This window comes from Trachinotus anak, unplaced genomic scaffold (genome assembly GCF_046630095.1).
Source record: "Trachinotus anak isolate AG129_WGS33_773 ecotype Australia unplaced genomic scaffold, CSIRO_AGI_Tana_v1 ptg000007l, whole genome shotgun sequence".
Taxonomy (NCBI): domain Eukaryota; kingdom Metazoa; phylum Chordata; class Actinopteri; order Carangiformes; family Carangidae; genus Trachinotus; species Trachinotus anak.
The window spans coordinates 24,922,493-24,946,708 of NW_027273858.1; the positions used below are offsets into that span (position 1 = coordinate 24,922,493).

Genomic DNA, 24,216 nt, shown 5'->3' on the forward strand with positions numbered 1-24,216 from the left:
TTTGGTATAATAAAGGGTAAAAGTCACTCTCTATGGCTCCTTTTTATACTTTTATACTAATACTCACATATTAGATATGAGGCCCACTCATTCAAAATAAAAGCTCTTCAATTTGTCTCTTGTTTTCACTCAGTGTGTTTTACAGTATGAATTTGTGTACTCATGTTTCACATCTTAATAAATGTATGCTGCACTCTTTTGATACTACGGTACAAACAACTACACTGCAGTTATTTAGTCGTATACCTCATCTGAATGCTGATATTTTTACCTATTGCACAGATCTCTGATCAAAACTACCTGTAACCTAAACAGCATTTCACAGTGACTCAGATAATCAGACCAGTGAATGAAAACGATTATATTGTCATTTCAGGTTTTATTGCTTATTTACACATCCATGCAAACCTTCCAATGTCCAATCTGTGTACACACAATCTTCCAAGAGCAGTTCAAGGTGACATCTTTTGAATAAGTAACAAAGGAGATTCCAGTCAAATCTACTGAAACAAACCCGAGACTGGAAAGATGAAGCTCTTTTTCAAGTACCTGTCAAATTCAATTTAACTAGAAGAATTTCAAGAATTACACATGTAATAATTCCTATGTCAGTCATGTCTGCCTGTGTCAGACACACAGCAGGTACATCAACACTGAAATCTGAGGAACCTTTCCTGTCTGTCAAACAAATGTCCAATATAAGGCTAATTTAGTGGCACACTGAGGTCAAACAGCAGCAGAGTCCAACTCCATGACAAGCTGTTGGTCTAAACATTCAGGAAGCAAAGAAAACATTAACACCAGGATGAGAAATTAAAGGGACTGCCCTCTGTAGTGAAACAATAGTTCCAGACCAGTCTACAGTGAGTGTGTGGAGTGTGTGCAGTATGTCTGTGTGTGTGTCCTCGTGTAACAGTTCAGTCATCTTTGAACCATGCTGGAAACTGAAGGGAGGATGATAAGGCATTGAAATCCATTCATACATGAGACGAGGTCGCTGTCAGTGTGGACTCTGCTGCAGTGCCTCACTGTGTCTTCAACTTGTGTAGTGTCGGCCCTGACTGAAACCAGCCTGGTTGTAGTGCTGCCCGCCGTGCTGGAAGAACTGTTCAAATTGTCCTCCTTGGTTAAAATTCTGCCCCCCTCTCCCTCCCCAGCCTCCTCCTCCTCCTCGACCTCCCCTCCCCCTACCCCCCCGTCCTCCTCGACCCCCGCCTCTCTCGTGATGCCAGCCTCCATCTTGGTGATAACTGTCATGGTACCCACCTCCTCCACCTCCTCCACCCCCCCCCCCTCCTCCTCCATGATACCCGGGTTCCTGGAAGCTCCCTTGGTTGTTCCCTCCTCCTCCATAACCACCCCTCCCTCCTCCCCCATGATGACCTCCTGCATCCTGATAGTGGCTCTGGTTGTAACTGCCCCTCCCTCCTCCACCTCCGTCCCCCCAGCCTCCCTGCACCTTCCCGCCTCTGCCGCCTCCTCCTCCTCTACCTCCCCTGTCTCCATGTCCTCTCTCGTAGCCTCCGCGGCCACCTTGGGAGTACTGATCATAGCCCCCCCTGCCACCTCCGTGCCCACCTCCACCATAGTGTCCTCCACCCTGGGGAGCATCCTGACGCTTCTGCCAGGTGGGCATCTCTGGTGGTGGGGGCTCAATCTCACAGGGTCGGCCTCCCCTATCGGGCACTCGGCCCATTAGAACCTGAGGAGGAGGAGAAAGGTTTAAGGAGATGCTCAGTTGTTTCTATCAGTCATTCAACGTGACATGTTAAACCTTCTCCTCATTAAACATCTAAAATCAACCACACTTCTGTTCTACATGTTGTTGAGTTGTGTTCATATATTACCTATCATTCTCGAACAGAGAAATCTGTGACTTTAATCCAGGTAACGCTCCGTTTCATTTGTCACCTGTCAGTGACATCATATCCTCTCTGCTCATGTGTCAGTGTGGAGAGGAGACTCTGGAGAATTCAGCTCCAGGTCAAAACCTCCTGAACCACTGACACTGAAGGATCCAGACCAGGAGGAGACTATAACTCCCATGATCCCACACTGCTTCATCATGTCACCAGACAGCATCTTTTGTTATAGCTTTGACTTAGAGACCACTATAGGGCAGGAGTCACAGACTTAAGGAGAGGGCCCTAAAACTAAATTTGACATACGCCAGTGCTTCGGTTCCTCGGCTGGGTTCCTGAAGGAGGACTCAGATTTTAAACAACATCCTGAACATCTCCACTTTCTATCTAAAACTTGAAAACTTATTTTAGCATGTTAACAGTTATCACAAGTGCACTATTTCCTCCTGCTTCTGTTTTGAAAAATGAAGCTATGTATTTATGGCTCATTGTTAAATATCTATGTCTTCAATGGGAAACACTGTGCTGGGGGCTGAGCGCCCCAGACAGAGGGGGAGTGGTTCAGCACTGACAGACACTGACACCCTCACACTCTGTTGGTTTTGCTGACAGTAAGAAAAATGTATAGTAATGATAAACCAGTGCTTTGAGAGGAGGCACAGGATAAAACTGACAAAGTTAATGCCTTTTTTGACGATAATACACAAGTCATCAGTAGTGTTAATGTTTAGTTCAACAACCTGCAAGAGCTGGAGCTTTCACCACACACAAAATACTCAGACAATGCGCAGGACGTTCACACATATAGACAGAGACAGTATTAAATCATCTTTAGAATACATTAAAAACAGAAGCCAGCACATGGTGTTGAACCCACCTTGTTAATTGCACAGGCCGTCTTTTCTCGGATCTTGCCGCTGCTTGTTCGGAGGATCTTGGAGAAGTCTTGTCGAGCAGCCAGAAGATGAGCGACAGAGATTTTACTCGTGGGGCAGAGAGCAGAACGAAGAGGCTGGTAAACTTTGGCCAACTTCTCAGCTTGAGTCTGTAAACACACAACACATCAATCAGATATTGTATGACTGTGTAACATGTGGAGGTGTTTTAGTTTGGAGCATGAATGTCAATCACCTGAAGCTTTATATGTTATATCAATGTATTATGTGGGATGGACCATGATGGAAACTCAGGCCAACACTAAACACTTTGAGTAACATGAAGCTTCTTTGTTGGCGGTTGTTGGTGCCTGTGTAAGAGTAAGCAGTATAAATATGAGCATGTTTAGAGCTACAACAACTAGTCAATTCACTGATCAGTCAACTGATAGAAAATGAATCAACACCTATTTCGATAATTGATGAATCACGTGTTAAATACAAGTAAAAAGATTTTTACAGTTCCAGCTTCTAAAAAAAGATACATTACAGTAAACTGAGTATGTTCAGATTGTTTACACTGTTTCTGTTATAAGAGGTGATGTAAAACAGAGGATGCTGCTGTCTATTCCACAGTACAGAGGCAGGAAGTTGTGTGTGTAACACTGAATATCACAGTCAGGGATCATGTTGACTGCAGCCGAATACCTGGGGAAGGGGGAGCTGATTCAACAGAGCTTCTCCTGTGTGGTGGTGCTGATAATGTCAGTGTGTTATATGTCACTGTGCCATTACTGAATAGATCAGAGAGGACTAACTAACATTGAACACAAGACTTCCTGTTTAAGAGGCATTATCTGTGTCTCATCAGTGGTTCAGAGTGGCCACATACCTTTGCTCTTTCAGACCAACCAAACGACTGCACGGTCACATCGAGACGCTTCAACAACATCTTCCTTCTCACTTCGTACTCATTCACTAGTGCTTGGTTTATAGCTTCAATTTTTTCCTGGAGACAGGAGGGGGCAGGCAGAAGAGAAGAGTCAGTCACTTACAGTGTTCCTCCATCGTGTAATACTTCATCACTTGTCAGTGTTTACCAGGTGCACAGGTCCAAGCGGCTTCTTCAGCAAAGGCTCTCCGACATGATTTGGTGGAACTCGACCTATGGCTTCTTTCAGCTGCCAAACACAGACACATCCAGTGAATGACACCAAAGTGACATGAGCAGGACGACATGTTCTCTGACACTGGGGCTGTGTGCTTCTACTGCATATCATTATAGTTTCATCAGAACAAACAACTACGATCACAAAACTGTGTGTGGTTTTCAGCTCTTGAAGGCAGTTGAACTACCCACAGATCTGATGGTCGGGGTCACAACAGTCCACCTGCACTGAGGGTTTGGTTGAATGAGAAAGTCTAGTTTTAAACACAGGTTGAACCTTATTGGTTACAGAACCCACTGACCTTCTTCTCAATGCCACTGAAGAACTGGAACATGGTGATGTTGGCGGGAGGCTTAGACATGCCCAGCGCCACGCAGATGCCCTTCAGCTCCTGGAACACAGGGCTGCCCAACTCCTGGGCTTTCTTCTGAGGCTTGTTAACCAGGGTCATCCGAGACGCCTCCAACTCAGATACCAGAAAGGCTGGCAGAGGAAGTGGATTTGGTTAAATTTTGATTCCTGCTAAAGGACACTCAGGTTTCAGAAAGTCACACTTAAACCTGTGTTAGTTGTTTCCAGAGTTAAATAAGAGAAACTTGAGAAATCTGGATCAAACAGTTGATTTGTCAATGAAAGTGACAAAAAATCACCAGGAATTAGACTAATAAGACTTATTAAATCCAGTTGTGTTTGATGAGGCCCACAAACCAGCTGTGTCTCAGTTCAGGGTCTCGTCCGTCAGAGTCTGCGTTTAAAGACCGACTGTGTCACGGAGACCAGATTGTCCCAGTTCAGAGGCTCCTTCAAGTCTGTCCTTCTTTACCTGGACCATGAAGGGTCCAACAGGTGGATCCTTGGAAGGCTCCAACCGGTGGATCCTTCATGGTCCAACAACTCCCAGGATTCATTGCGTGTCGGTAATGAAGCTAACAGTACAACTGTTAAAACCAAGGACCTTAAAACCTCAAGTTACTGTGAAAAAAGGTGATGTGTGTCAAGGCTGCTAGGCAACAGGAGCTGCACTTTGCAACACAACAGTAAGTGCGGGAACAGCTGGTGACACAAAGACCAGACCATCTTATTTCAGTTCAGCCTTCACAGTCTATGATGGCTACGTAGGCCATGCCTTCGTAGACCAGATCCTCTGAAGGATGTGGCCCCTGAAGGATGTGGGCCCCAGGATTAGGATATAGCCACTGTCATAGACTGGTGGCTTATCCAGGGTCTGGGCATTGTAAACGTTTGTTCACTGGAAGACTACAGGTCCAGAGGCATCATTAATGGGATGAACTACATTCTCCTGTGATACCCAGAGTGTCTGCTGTAAAGGCCCTAAACACTCAGGTGCTTTCAGTTATCAGTAATTAACATCTACTCTGGTGGAGCTATATAGTAATTAAAATGAGGTCACCAAACCTGATGACATAAAGTACAGTTACATTAACCTTCTGTTTGAAAGAATCCTCTCACATGGGTGATACATAAACACTGGATACACAAACTGTTGTGTCTGTAAGAGCTCTGTTCCAGGCTGTAGTCTGAGGATGGAATATTAATCTACACAAGCTGATGAAAAATAAGGACCAACAGCAACCAAAACCTGAGTCAGTCTGATATGTGGACTGAGGGTCAGGAGAAAGTGTGGCTGTTTGTGGAGCAGAAGAGGAACATGAACATGTCTTCATCTGAATGAGTGACTCACTGAGGCAGTGTCAGAGTTAGCTTGCTGATAAAATAAAGCAGCAAAGGTACAACCTACATTTCAACGCAACAGCGACACATGAAAGTCACAGACAAATCAACTGGTCCATGTGTCTTAAAGCTCTGTCACTCATATGATGCAGGCGAGGACAACCTGCATTCCACCTGTTGGACCCATTCTTGAGACAGTTTCACCCCCTCCCCAGTGTCAGAGACCCCAGTCTGGACTGACATTCAAACACCTTACTGATAAACCTGAGGGCTACACAGAACTATTCAGCAGAGAAAAGTCGAGTTTCAGTTTCACTTCTGGCTCTTCTCTGTTGATCGCCCACACACGTGCTCTCCCTCTCTTTTCAGTAGATTGGTTTAATGACGTTAAGACGTCAGTATCATTTCATTAGTTGCTATTCCTTGTGTCAACAACAATTCACCAAACTTGGCAGCATCTGACCCTGGTCTGACTTTGGTCTAACCTATGTCTGACCCAGGTCTGAACTGTGGCTGAAGGAGGCTCAGTTGACGCTGGCTGACCTGTTCAGGTAGACCTGACACTTAACCTGCATCAGCCTGAATGAGGTGTAACTGACAACAGCTGTGTCACTGTCATGTCGTGCAGAATGGGAAAAGTGAGTGCACACAGGCTGCTTATGCTGCCATCTAGTGGTGAGTAGATGCTGTGTCCCAGTACAGCACTTCATAATACTGTTGCACAACAATCCATGTACAGGGCCACGGATGCAGCAACACCTGTTTAATTAAAGATGTCACTGTTGTCTTACTGAGCAGCAGCAGACAGTCTGTCCTGCTGAGAAGCCTCTGGGTGACATCTCCACTGGTGAGGACAGAGTAAGGACATGCCAGCTCTGACAGCAGACCACTCATCTCCAACTGGAAGCCCTCTGCCTCACTCGGACCTGGGAGGGGTGGAAGAACAAACGCATCAGACCTGATGTCATGACAAAGACCAATAGCCTGGTCAGATCTCACACATACTCAAAGCGATACTGCAGGTTATGTTGGCAACAGCCTGGTAAACCTCCACCAGAAACACGCCATTCAGAAATATCCAGTTAAACCGAATGACTTCATTACCAACAGAACGTGAGCAAAAGCCTGTGTCATTTAAGATAATTAAGCATATATTTTATTGTTATCAACAAGAAAAGGAAATGATACAAGTCAAATAATTTTCTGAGCGACTCTTCTGTCTCTTAGTTCTCTGTCAGGAGCGACTTCACTGAATGATGTTAACATGTCTCACAGTTTGTGGCGTGGACATTCTCGTCCAACTTGCAGTAGAGTCGGAGCTCTGAGACAATCCAGGCACAGAGCTTAGTAAACTCTGGTGAAGCTGCTCCTCCACTCACGGCAGAGTCCAGAGCTCCTTCCTCCAACAGAGGGCCCTGGTACCTGCAGACACACACACACACACCAAACCGTATTAGTCAAACTGAGCCACAGACCTTTCCCTCTATCATCAGTTCAGCTGCAAGGTGGTGGTTATAGGTTTAGATTTCGGTTTGGGCAGCAGAGACATATTCCTACGTAAGCTGAGGTGTTGCGGTATTTCTACCCATCTCAAACAAACACTCTCCACTTGTGTTCCCAGTAGGATCTGGTTTGTTTTCTGTCAAACCTTGGTTACTATGATAAAGAGTGAAAGAAAATAAATTATGCATTGTTGACCTGCTGCAGACCAGCAGTGGTGGTGGATATGAAGGGTTAGGATTTAATGAAATATTTCAAACCTCATCTAATTTGCTTTGTGTTGCTCAGACATGTCATCTTATTTAACAGCTTCATCACTGTAGGTGAAAGAACCTCCCACAGCAACTGAAGTTATGGGATCAAACCTCAAGTTTACTGTCATTCTTAGTTCACATTTTAAATGATCTCCCTCCCTCTGCACAGTGTGCAGAGTGTTACTCCGTCACTGATACACAAACATTATTCATAAAGTCAGTTAGCCACAGCTTGTCCAACTCATGTGCTTGTTAACATCAGGCACAATTTTATTCTGATAATCCTGTCAACAGCAGTCTTAAGCAACACACACAGACGGTTGAGCTCTGATGTCACACACACACACACAGAGACCGGTGAGCTGCAGACTCTCAGGTGAGATGTGAACATGGCTCACATCCGATACTGGTCCAAACCCAGAGTTTCATGCAGTTATTTTCTTGAACATCTGACAAACCATCTGTTCCATTTATAGAGATTTAAAGCAAGAGAAAAAGATGACGACACAGCGCATCAAACCTTCACCCTCTCAGTGGTTTAGTGTGCAGGGGCAGCGTTGACTCAAGCAAAGCACCAACCAACCACATTTTAAAACCTCGTTATTTACTTATCTGGAGGTCTTGGTTATTTCACACGTACATGCTCCACAGAAACCGGGTCTGACCCCGGTGAACAGACAGGAATGTGTTGACCTGATGAATCATGACGGGAGCAGCTTTGCTGACGCAGCTCATGGCTCAGCTCAGAAAACGAGCCCGCACGGGTCCGTCAGCGCTGACACACCGTGTAGACACACCGCGATGAAGCACATTCACCGGGGAGAAGCTCGACACTGTCACACAAACGTTTCTTACAAAAGGCAAATTAGCCGTTTAGCTAAAGCAAGCTACACTGCGCTGGCTAACATGGGAGAGACAGATAAGGCTTGGTCACTGGAGAGCCAGTGTCCGCACATCCTGTTCACAACGGGTCAGGCACATGTAGATTTTCAACTCACCCTAAATCTTCCAGAGAGACAAGGATGTCATTCTCCATCCCACTACGATGATGTCGAGAAGCCACGTACTGTAAAACAGGGTTTTCTCATCAGCCAGCTCAGCTGATACACGTTTTACTTCTCTTCTTCTGTGGCGTTCTCAGTGTGTTCACTGAAGCTTGTCAAATCAGCTCGGACGCCTCTACCACCACCTACTGGAGGAGGGGCTGAAGCGGCAGAAAGGCGGCTGCTTCTTCTTCTTCTTCTTCTGCTTCTTCTTCTTCTTCTTCTTCAGAAGCACACTCTTTATGCTCAGGCACAATACTGCAGAATGCAGCTTTTCTCTTTCTTACATCTAACATTTGCTCTCCATCACAGTTTGTTGCATGTTGCATGTTTCACACATCCCATCTCCATGCTTGTCCATCTTTACTAAGTCTCACCCCAGCCACAGTTTGTCTCCCTCTCTACAACAATGTTCTGTCTTTACACTGCTCTGTATAGTAACATAATGACACCCCTTCTTTCTGACACAGAGCTGATATGTTTCTTTTGATAATGGATTTGTATTCTTGTGTCCCAGTGAGTACTCTCACATCTATGTCCCCCCCCAGTGCCTTTTAGCTGCCCTATCAGCTGCCAGGTTCCCTTCTACCCCCACACAGAGCCGGCTGTTTTTCCTCAGGAAACTCAGGTGCTTTGACATCTGCAGTGAAATGCTGCACATGTTTTATCAGTCAGTGGTGGAGAGTGTCCTCTTGTCTGCTGTGGTCTGCTTGGGCAGCAGCAGGTCAGACCAGAACACAAAGAGATTGGACCTGCTGGTTCTAAAGGCTTGGTCTATGACTGATTCAAAGTCTTGCGATACCCGATCCATGACTCTATAACCGATTCATCTAGGAATTCATTGATAATTCATATCGATTGAGGAGGCTGCTACCGATGCAGCCGTATCTCTCACTTGTTGAACCGAATATCCGGTCGCATCAGTTTATCGTTCACAACCCTACTTATCACTATGTCTTCCAAAGACTTTATGTTTTGGTTCTTTTAGAGTACTACCTCCCCTCTCTCCTCATCACACATTGTAATAATGTTGAGCCATATGATCCTATGGTCATGTTACTCCCTGACTGACTGACTGACTGATCATATTTCCACCACTGGTCAGCTGAATGCCACATCACTGAGTTGGAGTTTTTGGGCAAACAGGTTCTATCAGGGGTGTTTACAGTCTGCAGTGTTGCTAACTTAGCACATTGTCTGGTGCCTGTCTGAACCGTGTGTGGATGCTGACCAGGGGCTTAGAGCTACACCTCTTGTTATAGTCTACTGAGTTACTCTGGTTTCAGCTGCTCAGGAACTGCAGGGAAGAGGAAGAGAGTTTTTAATATTGGTATTAAAATCTCAAGGGACTAATATCCCCCAAAAATTAAGAGATTGATTCATACAATCACACTCTGAGGCACTGATTTCAGTTCATTTGATCACATGACACAGGAGCGGAGTGGGCCCGAGGACTGGTCCACCAAAACCCATCTGGAGACACCATCACATGTAGCCTGTGTCACACTTTACAAGAATCATGTAGTAAACAGAGGATAGATTAATTATGGTGATTTATAGAAGAATACATTGAATAGAAACGCATACACATAAATTATATTTATATAATTTTGTAATATTATCTTCTATTTGTTATTTACACAATTCAGTTACAGACTCAATGATGATTTTATTAGTTTGTGAAGAAAACCTGGACGGTACAGCAGTAAATACAGCAGCAGACAGATGTGAATTTTAGTTTCAGTTTAGTTTCCTTCACTGAATCTTTCTGTGATAAAATTCTGCAGATCTGAGGTGATCACACCGACTCTGAGGACCAGAAAACAAAGCTGTACAACAGATTCTTGTTGTCTTCTGCCTACTGCTTATGCTTTCAAACTGGATCCACTGAGAACTGTACAGGGAGCAGCACTGGGAGCTGCACACGGAGCTGTACTGGGAGCTGCACTGAAAGCTGCACTGGGAGCTACACTGGTAGCTGTACTGGTAGCGGCACTGGGAGCTATACTCTTGTACCACAGTCCGCAGAGTTACACAAACACAGAAACAGTGAGCAGGTGGACGGAGCTGCAGGACTGAACTCTACGTAGTTTACTGGAGAGGGAGGCAGAGGTGAGGGAGAACCATGGCCTGCTCCACTGGGCTGATTGCCATAACAAAACCACTTCTACAAACAATAAAAACACATTAGTATTGTTATAAAACTTAAGAAAGTACTGTGTCTATGTGATGTTTTTAGGTAGAACATTAGAGTATTGGGAGTGACTGGGTCACAATATTTTCACTGTATTTACAAAAAGAAATCTCTAAAATAAAGGAATATGTACCTAAATATTTATTTAAAATAATTTAATCACAACTTGATAGTCTAAATAAGCACACAACATGGCTATTTTAACAATTAATTCATTTGAAACGGAGAAACTTTTTATACAGTATAAAGGACAAGGGATAGGATAAAGGATAAAGGACAAGCTGCTAAATAATGCAGACCCCTCCCAACTCAGTCACATGGCATTTAGCTGACCAATGGTGGAACTATCCCTCAATTCTATCAGTAAGTCAGTCAGTCACAGACATTATAAGGCTGCCCTTGCCGTTGCAGTCCAGTCGAAAAGGATGCAACCACTACAAACCAGGTCTTGAAGATATGGCTAAACATATGAAATATCATTAGGTAAGAATGTGTGATAATCTTGTTAGTGTTTTACTGATGCAATAAGTTGCATCAAAAAAAAGTCATTGTAGTCTAGTCGACTGTAAGTGTCTGTGCTGGCTAAGTGCATCAATTTGAATTGTTGTCTAACTTTCTGAAAGTGATGTTTGTTGTTGCAGTTATAACTAACAATAGCAACTGAATGCATTGGAGGAAAGCATCTTATGGAAATCCAAGGTTGCGGTTGAAAAGTCAAAATAATCTACTTTCCTAACCACTTTTCCTTGATCCTTGAAAACATCATGAGGTGAGGGAAAGATGTGAAGGAGAAATCACAAAGACTTAGGAAAAAACAACCACCGTGCTGAAAGAATCTGACTGCATTTACATGGACGCTAAATCCTCCCTGTCTAACCGAAAAAACAAGGCAAACCTTGAAAGTTGAAAAAAGAAACATGAAAGGAGTAGAGAAAGTTGAGCCATTAAAGTAATAATTAAATCAAAAATAATGAACTGAACAAGAGGTCAGAATAAATGATATTCAGACACAGAATTTCCTGTCATGACAATTTTATACTTTTGTTAAATAGAGAAAATACATTTTTAGTGTTTTACACAATGGAAGGGAATATAGTATTTTGATATGATGATGTTGTTAACTAGAAATTCAATATGCTTGTTCTTCATGATGACTCCTAACTGGATTTGAAAGAGCAGGAATCTATATTTATGGTTTTAAAGCTGAGAAAATCATATGAGGATTTTCCTAAGTGTTTGATTGTGTCACAAACATAAAACACATGTTCTGTTGTTACTATATTTATGTGTTGACAGACAAACTAAAACCACAGTTAAAGGCTTTAAAGGAGGATGTATCTGTGTGCAATTGAACAATTGGAAATGTGGGAGACACATTATGCTGAATGGACAGTCAGATTACTAAACTGGAGACAGCACATGAGTTACTCCACAAGAGGAATAATGAACTAAAAGAAAGGGCAGAGAGGCTGGACAGCCCTAGCAGAAAATACAGTTTATGAGTGTTTGGAGTAACTAAAGACATTAAAAAGGGAAATCACACAAATTACATGAACTCCCTCTTTAAGCAACTGTTCAAAGACAAACTCTAATCTGAACCATAGGTGGAGACTGCACATCGAGTTGGACCGGTGGTGAAAACTGGAAACAGGGCAATGATCATAAGGATGCAGAAAGTCATGGTGTGAGTGGATATTTGAAAGATTTAGAGGAAGGAATGTCGGAGGTTTGTTGAATGAAGCTTTGGATATGGCTTAAAGAAGGGCCCATTTTCATGTTGGTAACTACCCATATATTTTTAAGAAACAACAAACACTGCACTTTACAGGTAGCGGGAAAGGTAATTATGGGCTAACTTCTGGCAAACAACTGTTGCAGTGGCTACAACTCCTCTTGGCTTATTGAAGGTCAGACTGTGGAAATTACAAACACATTAGGTTCATGACAATGACAGAACTTGGCTATGTGGAGGAGACTGCTGCATTTTTTGTTAACATGCTGATAGGTAATTTATGATTAATTCTGAATAATTAATATACAATAAATGTCCTGCAAATTAGGAAGGTATTCATGGTGGTGAGAGGGCAGAAGTTTTAAACCTCATAAAAACAACGTCCTGTCTTCAGCATGACCAAATCCATCAGACTCCAATGAATATTGAAGAATACAGTGACCTTGCCTTTTTACCCAAAAGAGTACCTACTGTCAGGTTGAGTTACAAACTGGCATTAGTATGTTCCATGCCTTGGAGCTATCTATTGAAGAATGTGGACAAGGAATGGACAAATATTTCAGTGCAAAAGCAAAGAAGAGAGATGTGCAGTTTGTCATCTCCCAGGTTGAAGATGGGGAGTAGACTCTTGCATCATCCAGCTGCTGATGGCTTTGATGAGAGAGCAGAAGGCCTGATACTCCTTGCTGATGTAAGGTTTGTTTAGCATTATTTTTTATGTCTACTATGACTGTATGCAAAATGAATTCTTAATTTAGATACTATTGTATATATTCTACAGATATCTGCCACTCCAGTTGATGTTGAGTGCAACCTGACCTTATCAGCTAGTCTGCAACTGTTACTGAACTTTTTGAATTTCCCTAGGGTTTAGTATTTTTTAATCTTTATTTTACTGCTCGGTAAGTGAGGCTTATAGAGCATTAGTCATTGGGTGTGTTCTAGCCAATCGCAATACCATAAAAATGCCTGGACAGCGCCCTTAAACCAATGTATGACATTGTTTCACTTATTGTTTTCAATTTTCAACTTACAATAACAAGATGCTGCAAGGATGCTGCAGTTTGTTCGGAGGTAAATTCACTGCTAATCTTAAAAATTGTTTTAAATATTTCGATATGTTGCACCTCTTCCCAGCTCTGCTCAGGAATGCTGAATTCTCATTTATTCAAAGTTCTGTCTTAAATCAGTGGCACTTTTGTTTTTATATCAACTGTAGGATTACAGGAGTAAGTTTTGATAGCAAGTTGAAGTTGAAGTTTTAATTCACATTCAAGTATAACACTGGGTTCAGACCAAATGTATTATGACAGTACATATTTTCAAATCGAGAGAGAGAGAGAGAGAGAGTCATTTTTTCTGTTTACCTCCTACCCTACATCTACTCTCTCAAACATGGAAGAGCTTCAAATTACAGCCTGTATCCTTCTGGTGGCTGTGTGAAAGGATGAAACTTGAGACTTGCCATGTCGTGGATATGAAGCCCGACATGAGCCACAAGAGCCCCTCCCCCACTGCTCTCAAAAAGTTTAATTTTTTCTTGATTTTTTTTTCATATTCTAATTAAATTTCACAAGGTCCAGTTAGATGTATTTGTTAACATCACCACTATTACTGAAAGGTCCACAGAATCCAGTCTCCATGATTACCTTATAAGAGGTTCTCTGCTTCCTGTGACATTTGCTTGCAGCATGGCGTGAAAGCTGAAGTGACATTGAAACTATTTCGCTTCAGCCCTCCAAGAACTATCTGAATGATGCAACAAAATAACTTGACTTGTCTGTTGAACTCAGTAAGTGCTACTTGTTGGGGCAGTCTTAACTGACAAAATCCACTAAATGCATTGGAAGGCACAATCGAGTGAGAATCCAGCTCTGATCACCTCAAATGGAGACACTGATGATTTTTCAGTTCACAAGTGCTTCTCTTTGGGGTTGTCCTGGTTGTGAGTTCTTCAGCTATTCTACAGACTACCAGTATGCATAACATTCACATGACAAAGAACATCAATTTGACACCAACAATACCCCAACACAAGCACAGACTTGAGTTATGAACGCAGTAAGTGCTATTTGTTGGGGAAGTGTTGCTGATCTCAGAAGTCCCTTTTCCCTCAAAGAATCTATCAGGAAAGCCATTCAAGAACACAATGGTGGTTGAAGAAAACATTTTGAGAATTTTCTGTAAGTCACTACTATTACCCCGACTAGAGCATTGACATGTCTGTTGAACTTAGTAAGTGCTACTTGTTGGGGAAGTCTTAACCCAATGTTGCATTTCTTTGAATTGTTTTGAGATACTGAATTGTTTTGAGCTGTAACTGCAGAATATCATGTGGCAGTTAGTTGAATAATGGAAATTCATTGGAGTCCAACTGTCCTCTCATCAACTGCTAATGGTGCTCATGAATTTGGGATGATTGTTGTCTGTTCATCAAGTACAAAATGTGTGATTAGTTGCCAACCATTATCAAGACCGTTGAAACTTCCTGAAAAAGAAGGTGGAGTGAGTTGGGAGTGGCTTCAGTCAAATTTAAGAAGGGAACATTTCTGAAAGAATATCCACTGCAACAGAGACACAACACGAAGATGCCACAAATAATCATCTGGACCATAGCAAAGGTACAATTCTAATTAAAACATTAAGAGACTGCCAGTTTACATAGTGCATTATTTTCTCACCAGCATTACCCTAATATACATAACATTCACATGACAAAGTACATCAATTTGACACCAGCATTACTCTAACACAAGCACAGACTTGAGTTATGAAAGCAGTAAGTGCTATTTGTTGGGGTAGTGTTGCTGACCTCAGAAGTCCCTCTTTCCCCTCAAAGAATTTATCAGGACAGCCATTCAAGAAAATGGTTGAAGAAAACATTTTGAGAATTTTCTGTAAGTCACTACTATTACCCTGACTAGAGCATTGACATGTCTGTTGAAATTAGTAAGTGCTACTTGTTGGGGCAGTCTTAACTGACAAAATCCACTGAATGCATCGGAAGCCACAGTTTAATGAGAATCCAGCTCTGATCACTTCAAATGGAGACACTGATGATTTTTTTGGTTCATAAGTGCTTCTCTTTGGGGTTGTCCTGGTTGTGAGTTCTTCAGCTCTTCTACAGACTACCAGCTTGCATAACATTCACATGACAAAGTACATCAATTTGACACCGGCATTACCCCAACACAAGCACAGACTTGAGTCATGAAAGCAGTAAGTGCTATTTGTTGGGGCAGTGTTGCTGATTTCAGAGACCCCTGTTTGCTTCCACAAATTCATTTGGACAACCATTCTAGAACATTATGCTTTTGGAAGTAAAACATTTTGAGAATTTTCTGTAAGTCACTACTATTACCCTGACTAGAGCATTGACATGTCTGTTGAACTTAGTAAGTGCTACTTGTTGGGGCAGTCTTAACTGACAAAATCCACTGAATGCATCGGAAGCCACAGTTGAATGAGAATCCAGCTCTGATCACCTCAAATGGAGACACTGATGATTATTTTGTTCACAAGTGCTTCTCTTTGGGGTTGTCCTGGTTGTAAGTTCTTCAGCTCTTCTATAGACTACCAGTATAAATAACATTCACATGACAAAGTACATCAATTTGACACCAGCATTACCCTAACACAAGCACAGACTTGAGTCATGAAAGCAGTAAGTGCTATTTGTTGGGGTAGTGTTGCTGACCTCAGAAGTCCCTCTTTTCCCTCAAAGAATCTATCTACCATCCACTGAATGCATTGGAAGACACAATGGAATGAGAATCCAGCTCTGACCTCTGGAACTTTAGGTTTGTGTAATGAAGGTGAATTTCAAAACCTCAGTATGACACTCAACTTTACACACACCCCTTGGAAAGAACAGAGGAAAGTGCTATGCAGGTGGTGTGTTGTTTAGTGTTACCTATTTCCTACACGTAGCTCTTCTTTGGTTCATTGTTTTTATAGCTATGCAATGATACCCAATGTTGCATTTCTTTGAATTGTTTTGAGATACTGAATTGTTTTGAGCTGTAACTGCAGAATATCATGTGGCAGTTAGTTGAATAATGGAAATTCATTGGAGTCCAACTGTCCTCTCATCAACTGCTAATGGTGCTCATGAATTTGAGATGATTGTTGTCTGTTCATCAAGTACAAAATGTGTGATTAGTTGCCAACCATTATCAAGACCGTTGAAACTTCCTGAAAAAGAAGGTGGAGTGAGTTGGGAGTGGCTTCAGTCAAATTTAAGAAGGGAACATTTCTGAAAGAATATCCACTGCAACAGAGACACAACACGAAGATGCCACAAATAATCATCTGGACCATAGCAAAGGTACAATTCTAATTAAAACATTAAGAGACTGCCAGTTTACATAGTGCATTATTTTCTCACCAGCATTACCCTAATATACATAACATTCACATGACAAAGTACATCAATTTGACACCAGCATTACTCTAACACAAGCACAGACTTGAGTTATGAAAGCAGTAAGTGCTATTTGTTGGGGTAGTGTTGCTGACCTCAGAAGTCCCTCTTTCCCCTCAAAGAATTTATCAGGACAGCCATTCAAGAAAATGGTTGAAGAAAACATTTTGAGAATTTTCTGTAAGTCACTACTATTAGCCCAACTGGAGCATTGACTTGTCTAGTGAATTCAGTAAGTGCTTCTTGTTGGGGCATTCTTAACTGACAAAATCCACTGAATGCATTGGAAGCCACAATCAAATGAGAATCTAGCTCTGATCACTTCAAATTGAGACACTGATGATTTTTTTGGTTCATAAGTGCTTCTCTTTGGGGTTGTCCTGGTTGTGAGTTCTTCAGCTCTTCTACAGACTACCAGCTTGCATAACATTCACATGACAAAGTACATCAATTTGACACCAGCATTACCATAACACAAGCACAGACATGAGTTATGAAAGCAGTAAGTGCTATTTGTTGGGGCAGTGTTGCTGATTTCAGAGACCCCTGTTTGCTTCCACAAATTCATTTGGACAACCATTCTAGAACATTATGCTTTTGGAAGTAAAACATTTTGAGAATTTTCTGTAAGTCACTACTATTACCCTGACTAGAGCATTGACATGTCTGTTGAACTTAGTAAGTGCTACTTGTTGGGGCAGTCTTAACTGACAAAATCCACTGAATGCATCGGAAGCCACAGTTGAATGAGAATCCAGCTCTGATCACCTCAAATGGAGACAATGATGATTTTTCAGTTCACAAGTGCTTCTCTTTGGGGTTGTCCTGGTTGTGAGTTCTTCAGCTATTCTACAGACTACCAGTATGCATAACATTCACATGACAAAGAACATCAATTTGACACCAACAATACCCCAACACAAGCACAGACTTGAGTTATGAACGCAGTAAGTGCTATTTGTTGGGGAAGTGTTGCTGATCTCAGAAGTCCCTTTTCCCTCAAAGAATCTATCAGGGAAGCCATTCAAGAACACAATGGTGGTTGAAGAAAACATTTTGAGAATTTTCTGTAAGTCACTACTATTACCCCGACTAGAGCATTGACATGTCTGTTGAACTTAGTAAGTGCTACTTGTTGGGGAAGTCTTAACCCAATGTTGCATTTCTTTGAATTGTTTTGAGATACTGAATTGTTTTGAGCTGTAACTGCAGAATATCATGTGGCAGTTAGTTGAATAATGGAAATTCATTGGAGTCCAACTGTCCTCTCATCAACTGCTAATGGTGCTCATGAATTTGGGATGATTGTTGTCTGTTCATCAAGTACAAAATGTGTGATTAGTTGCCAACCATTATCAAGACCGTTGAAACTTCCTGAAAAAGAAGGTGGAGTGAGTTGGGAGTGGCTTCAGTCAAATTTAAGAAGGGAACATTTCTGAAAGAATATCCACTGCAACAGAGACACAACACGAAGATGCCACAAATAATCATCTGGACCATAGCAAAGGTACAATTCTAATTAAAACATTAAGAGACTGCCAGTTTACATAGTGCATTATTTTCTCACCAGCATTACCCTAATATACATAACATTCACATGACAAAGTACATCAATTTGACACCAGCATTACTCTAACACAAGCACAGACTTGAGTTATGAAAGCAGTAAGTGCTATTTGTTGGGGTAGTGTTGCTGACCTCAGAAGTCCCTCTTTCCCCTCAAAGAATTTATCAGGACAGCCATTCAAGAAAATGGTTGAAGAAAACATTTTGAGAATTTTCTGTAAGTCACTACTATTACCCTGACTAGAGCATTGACATGTCTGTTGAAATTAGTAAGTGCTACTTGTTGGGGCAGTCTTAACTGACAAAATCCACTGAATGCATCGGAAGCCACAGTTTAATGAGAATCCAGCTCTGATCACTTCAAATGGAGACACTGATGATTTTTTTGGTTCATAAGTGCTTCTCTTTGGGGTTGTCCTGGTTGTGAGTTCTTCAGCTCTTCTACAGACTACCAGCTTGCATAACATTCACATGACAAAGTACATCAATTTGACACCGGCATTACCCCAACACAAGCACAGACTTGAGTCATGAAAGCAGTAAGTGCTATTTGTTGGGGTAGTGTTGCTGATTTCAGAGACCCCTGTTTGCTTCCACAAATTCATTTGGACAACCATTCTAGAACATTATGCTTTTGGAAGTAAAACATTTTGAGAATTTTCTGTAAGTCACTACTATTACCCTGACTAGAGCATTGACATGTCTGTTGAACTTAGTAAGTGCTACTTGTTGGGGCAGTCTTAACTGACAAAATCCACTGAATGCATCGGAAGCCACAGTTGAATGAGAATCCAGCTCTGATCACCTCAAATGGAGACACTGATGATTATTTTGTTCACAAGTGCTTCTCTTTGGGGTTGTCCTGGTTGTAAGTTCTTCAGCTCTTCTATAGACTACCAGTATAAATAACATTCACATGACAAAGTACATCAATTTGACACCAGCATTACCCTAACACAAGCACAGACTTGAGTCATGAAAGCAGTAAGTGCTATTTGTTGGGGTAGTGTTGCTGACCTCAGAAGTCCCTCTTTTCCCTCAAAGAATCTATCTACCATCCACTGAATGCATTGGAAGACACAATGGAATGAGAATCCAGCTCTGACCTCTGGAACTTTAGGTTTGTGTAATGAAGGTGAATTTCAAAACCTCAGTATGACACTCAACTTTACACACACCCCTTGGAAAGAACAGAGGAAAGTGCTATGCAGGTGGTGTGTTGTTTAGTGTTACCTATTTCCTACACGTAGCTCTTCTTTGGTTCATTGTTTTTATAGCTATGCAATGATACCCAATGTTGCATTTCTTTGAATTGTTTTGAGATACTGAATTGTTTTGAGCTGTAACTGCAGAATATCATGTGGCAGTTAGTTGAATAATGGAAATTCATTGGAGTCCAACTGTCCTCTCATCAACTGCTAATGGTGCTCATGAATTTGAGATGATTGTTGTCTGTTCATCAAGTACAAAATGTGTGATTAGTTGCCAACCATTATCAAGACCGTTGAAACTTCCTGAAAAAGAAGGTGGAGTGAGTTGGGAGTGGCTTCAGTCAAATTTAAGAAGGGAACATTTCTGAAAGAATATCCACTGCAACAGAGACACAACACGAAGATGCCACAAATAATCATCTGGACCATAGCAAAGGTACAATTCTAATTAAAACATTAAGAGACTGCCAGTTTACATAGTGCATTATTTTCTCACCAGCATTACCCTAATATACATAACATTCACATGACAAAGTACATCAATTTGACACCAGCATTACTCTAACACAAGCACAGACTTGAGTTATGAAAGCAGTAAGTGCTATTTGTTGGGGTAGTGTTGCTGACCTCAGAAGTCCCTCTTTCCCCTCAAAGAATTTATCAGGACAGCCATTCAAGAAAATGGTTGAAGAAAACATTTTGAGAATTTTCTGTAAGTCACTACTATTACCCCAACTGGAGCATTGACTTGTCTAGTGAATTCAGTAAGTGCTTCTTGTTGGGGCATTCTTAACTGACAAAATCCACTGAATGCATTGGAAGCCACAATCAAATGAGAATCTAGCTCTGATCACTTCAAATTGAGACACTGATGATTTTTTTGGTTCATAAGTGCTTCTCTTTGGGGTTGTCCTGGTTGTGAGTTCTTCAGCTCTTCTACAGACTACCAGCTTGCATAACATTCACATGACAAAGTACATCAATTTGACACCAGCATTACCATAACACAAGCACAGACATGAGTTACGAAAGCAGTAAGTGCTATTTGTTGGGGCAGTGTTGCTGATTTCAGAGACCCCTGTTTGCTTCCACAAATTCATTTGGACAACCATTCTAGAACATTATGCTTTTGGAAGTAAAACATTTTGAGAATTTTCTGTAAGTCACTACTATTACCCTGACTAGAGCATTGACATGTCTGTTGAACTTAGTAAGTGCTACTTGTTGGGGCAGTCTTAACTGACAAAATCCACTGAATGCATCGGAAGCCACAGTTGAATGAGAATCCAGCTCTGATCACCTCAAATGGAGACACTGATGATTATTTTGTTCACAAGTGCTTCTCTTTGGGGTTGTCCTGGTTGTAAGTTCTTCATATCTTCTACAGACTACCAGTATAAATAACATTCACATGACAAAGTACATCAATTTGACACCAGCATTACCCTAACACAAGCACAGACATGAGTTATGAAAGCAGTAAGTGCTATTTGTTGGGGCAGTGTTGCTGATTTCAGAGACCCCTGTTTGCTTCCACAAATTCATTTGGACAACCATTCTAGAACATTATGCTTTTGGAAGTAAAACATTTTGAGAATTTTCTGTAAGTCACTACTATTACCCTGACTAGAGCATTGACATGTCTGTTGAACTTAGTAAGTGCTACTTGTTGGGGCAGTCTTAACTGACAAAATCCACTGAATGCATCGGAAGCCACAGTTGAATGAGAATCCAGCTCTGATCACCTCAAATGGAGACACTGATGATTATTTTGTTCCCAAGTGCTTCTCTTTGGGGTTGTCCTGGTTGTAAGTTCTTCAGATCTTCTACAGACTACCAGTATAAATAACATTCACATGACAAAGTACATCAATTTGACACCAGCATTACTCTAACACAAGCACAGACTTGAGTCATGAAAGCAATAAGTGCTATTTGTTGGGGTAGTGTTGCTGACCTCAGAAGTCCCTCTTTCCCCTCAAAGAATTTATCAGGACAGCCATTCAAGAAAATGGTTGAAGAAAACATTTTGAGAATTTTCTGTAAGTCACTACTATTACCCCAACTGGAGCATTGACTTGTCTAGTGAATTCAGTAAGTGCTTCTTGTTGGGGCATTCTTAACTGACAAAATCCACTGAATGCATTGGAAGCCACAATCAAATGAGAATCTAGCTCTGATCACTTCAAATTGAGACACTGATGATTTTTATGGTTCATAAGTGCTTCTCTTTGGGGTTGTCCTGGTTGTGAGTTCTTCAGCTCTTCTACAGACTACCAGCTTGCATAACATTCACATGACAAAGTACATCAATTTGACACCAGCATTACCATAACACAAGCACAGACATGAGTTATGAAAGCAGTGAGTGCTATTTGTTGGGGCAGTGTTGCTGATTTCAGAGACCCCTGTTTGCTTCCACAAATTCATTTGGACAACCATTCTAGAACATTATGCTTTTGGAAGTAAAACATTTTGAGAATTTTCTGTAAGTCACTACTATTACCCTGACTAGAGCATTGACATGTCTGTTGAACTTAGTAAGTGCTACTTGTTGGGGCAGTCTTAACTGACAAAATCCACTGAATGCATCGGAAGCCACAGTTGAATGAGAATCCAGCTCTGATCACCTCAAATGGAGACACTGATGATTATTTTGTTCACAAGTGCTTCTCTTTGGGGTTGTCCTGGTTGTAAGTTCTTCATATCTTCTACAGACTACCAGTATGCATAACATTCACATGACAAAGTACATCAATTTGACACCAGCATTACCCTAACACAAGCACAGACTTGAGTCATGAAAGCAGTAAGTGCTATTTGTTGGGGCAGTGTTGCTGATTTCAGAGACCCCTGTTTGCTTCCACAAATTCATTTGGACAACCATTCTAGAACATTATGCTTTTGGAAGTAAAACATTTTGAGAATTTTCTGTAAGTCACTACTATTACCCTGACTAGAGCATTGACATGTCTGTTGAACTTAGTAAGTGCTACTTGTTGGGGCAGTCTTAACTGACAAAATCCACTGAATGCATCGGAAGCCACAGTTGAATGAGAATCCAGCTCTGATCACCTCAAATGGAGACACTGATGATTATTTTGTTCACAAGTGCTTCTCTTTGGGGTTGTCCTGGTTGTAAGTTCTTAAGCTCTTCTACAGACTACCAGTATAAATAACATTCACATGACAAAGTACATCAATTTGACACCAGCATTACCCGAACACAAGCACAGACTTGAGTCATGAAAGCAGTAAGTGCTAGTTGTTGGGGTAGTGTTGCTGACCTCAGAAGTCCCTCTTTCCCCTCAAAGAATCTATCTACCATCCACTGAATGCATTGGAAGACACAATGGAATGAGAATCCAGCTCTGACCTCTGGAACTTTAGGTTTGTGTAATGAAGGTGAATTTCAAAACCTCAGTATGACACTCAACTTTACACACACCCCTTGGAAAGAACAGAGGAAAGTGCTATGCAGGTGGTGTGTTGTTTAGTGTTACCTATTTCCTACACGTAGCTCTTCTTTGGTTCATTGTTTTTATAGCTATGCAATGATACCCAATGTTGCATTTCTTTGAATTGTTTTGAGATACTGAATTGTTTTGAGCTGTAACTGCAGAATATCATGTGGCAGTTAGTTGAATAATGGAAATTCATTGGAGTCCAACTGTCCTCTCATCAACTGCTAATGGTGCTCATGAATTTGAGATGATTGTTGTCTGTTCATCAAGTACAAAATGTGTGATTAGTTGCCAACCATTATCAAGACCGTTGAAACTTCCTGAAAAAGAAGGTGGAGTGAGTTGGGAGTGGCTTCAGTCAAATTTAAGAAGGGAACATTTCTGAAAGAATATCCACTGCAACAGAGACACAACACGAAGATGCCACAAATAATCATCTGGACCATAGCAAAGGTACAATTCTAATTAAAACATTAAGAGACTGCCAGTTTACATAGTGCATTATTTTCTCACCAGCATTACCCTAATATACATAACATTCACATGACAAAGTACATCAATTTGACACCAGCATTACTCTAACACAAGCACAGACTTGAGTTATGAAAGCAGTAAGTGCTATTTGTTGGGGTAGTGTTGCTGACCTCAGAAGTCCCTCTTTCCCCTCAAAGAATTTATCAGGACAGCCATTCAAGAAAATGGTTGAAGAAAACATTTTGAGAATTTTCTGTAAGTCACTACTATTACCCTGACTAGAGCATTGACATGTCTGTTGAAATTAGTAAGTGCTACTTGTTGGGGCAGTCTTAACTGACAAAATCCACTGAATGCATCGGAAGCCACAGTTTAATGAGAATCCAGCTCTGATCACTTCAAATGGAGACACTGATGATTTTTTTGGTTCATAAGTGCTTCTCTTTGGGGTTGTCCTGGTTGTGAGTTCTTCAGCTCTTCTACAGACTACCAGCTTGCATAACATTCACATGACAAAGTACATCAATTTGACACCGGCATTACCCCAACACAAGCACAGACTTGAGTCATGAAAGCAGTAAGTGCTATTTGTTGGGGCAGTGTTGCTGATTTCAGAGACCCCTGTTTGCTTCCACAAATTCATTTGGACAACCATTCTAGAACATTATGCTTTTGGAAGTAAAACATTTTGAGAATTTTCTGTAAGTCACTACTATTACCCTGACTAGAGCATTGACATGTCTGTTGAACTTAGTAA

General features: G+C 41.4%; 1 protein-coding gene across 1 annotated transcript; it reads right to left on the reverse strand.

Moving 5' to 3' along the window:
- Positions 1-357: 357 nt before the first annotated feature.
- On the reverse strand, positions 358-8,522 carry fam98a (family with sequence similarity 98 member A). Its single transcript, XM_071481585.1, has 8 exons — positions 8,351-8,522; positions 6,872-7,020; positions 6,390-6,524; positions 4,208-4,389; positions 3,838-3,918; positions 3,630-3,746; positions 2,740-2,907; positions 358-1,702 (listed from the first exon to the last, which is right to left on the reverse strand). The coding sequence occupies exons 1-8, from the start codon at positions 8,386-8,388 to the stop codon at positions 1,037-1,039; spliced, it is 1,536 nt and encodes a 511-aa protein (XP_071337686.1). The 5' UTR covers positions 8,389-8,522; the 3' UTR covers positions 358-1,036.
- Between the last annotated feature and the right edge of the window lie 15,694 nt (positions 8,523-24,216).

Coding starts and splice junctions, on each gene's coding strand:
- fam98a (XM_071481585.1), bottom strand. CDS start 8,388: ATGGAGAATGACATCCTTGTCTCTCTGGAAGATTTAGG. Junction 4,390..6,389: donor AGACTGTCTGCTGCTGCTCA/GTAAGACAACAG, acceptor TTCCTCTGCCAG/CCTTTCTGGTATCTGAGTTG. Junction 3,919..4,207: donor TCAGTGGCATTGAGAAGAAG/GTCAGTGGGTTC, acceptor TGTGTTTGGCAG/CTGAAAGAAGCCATAGGTCG.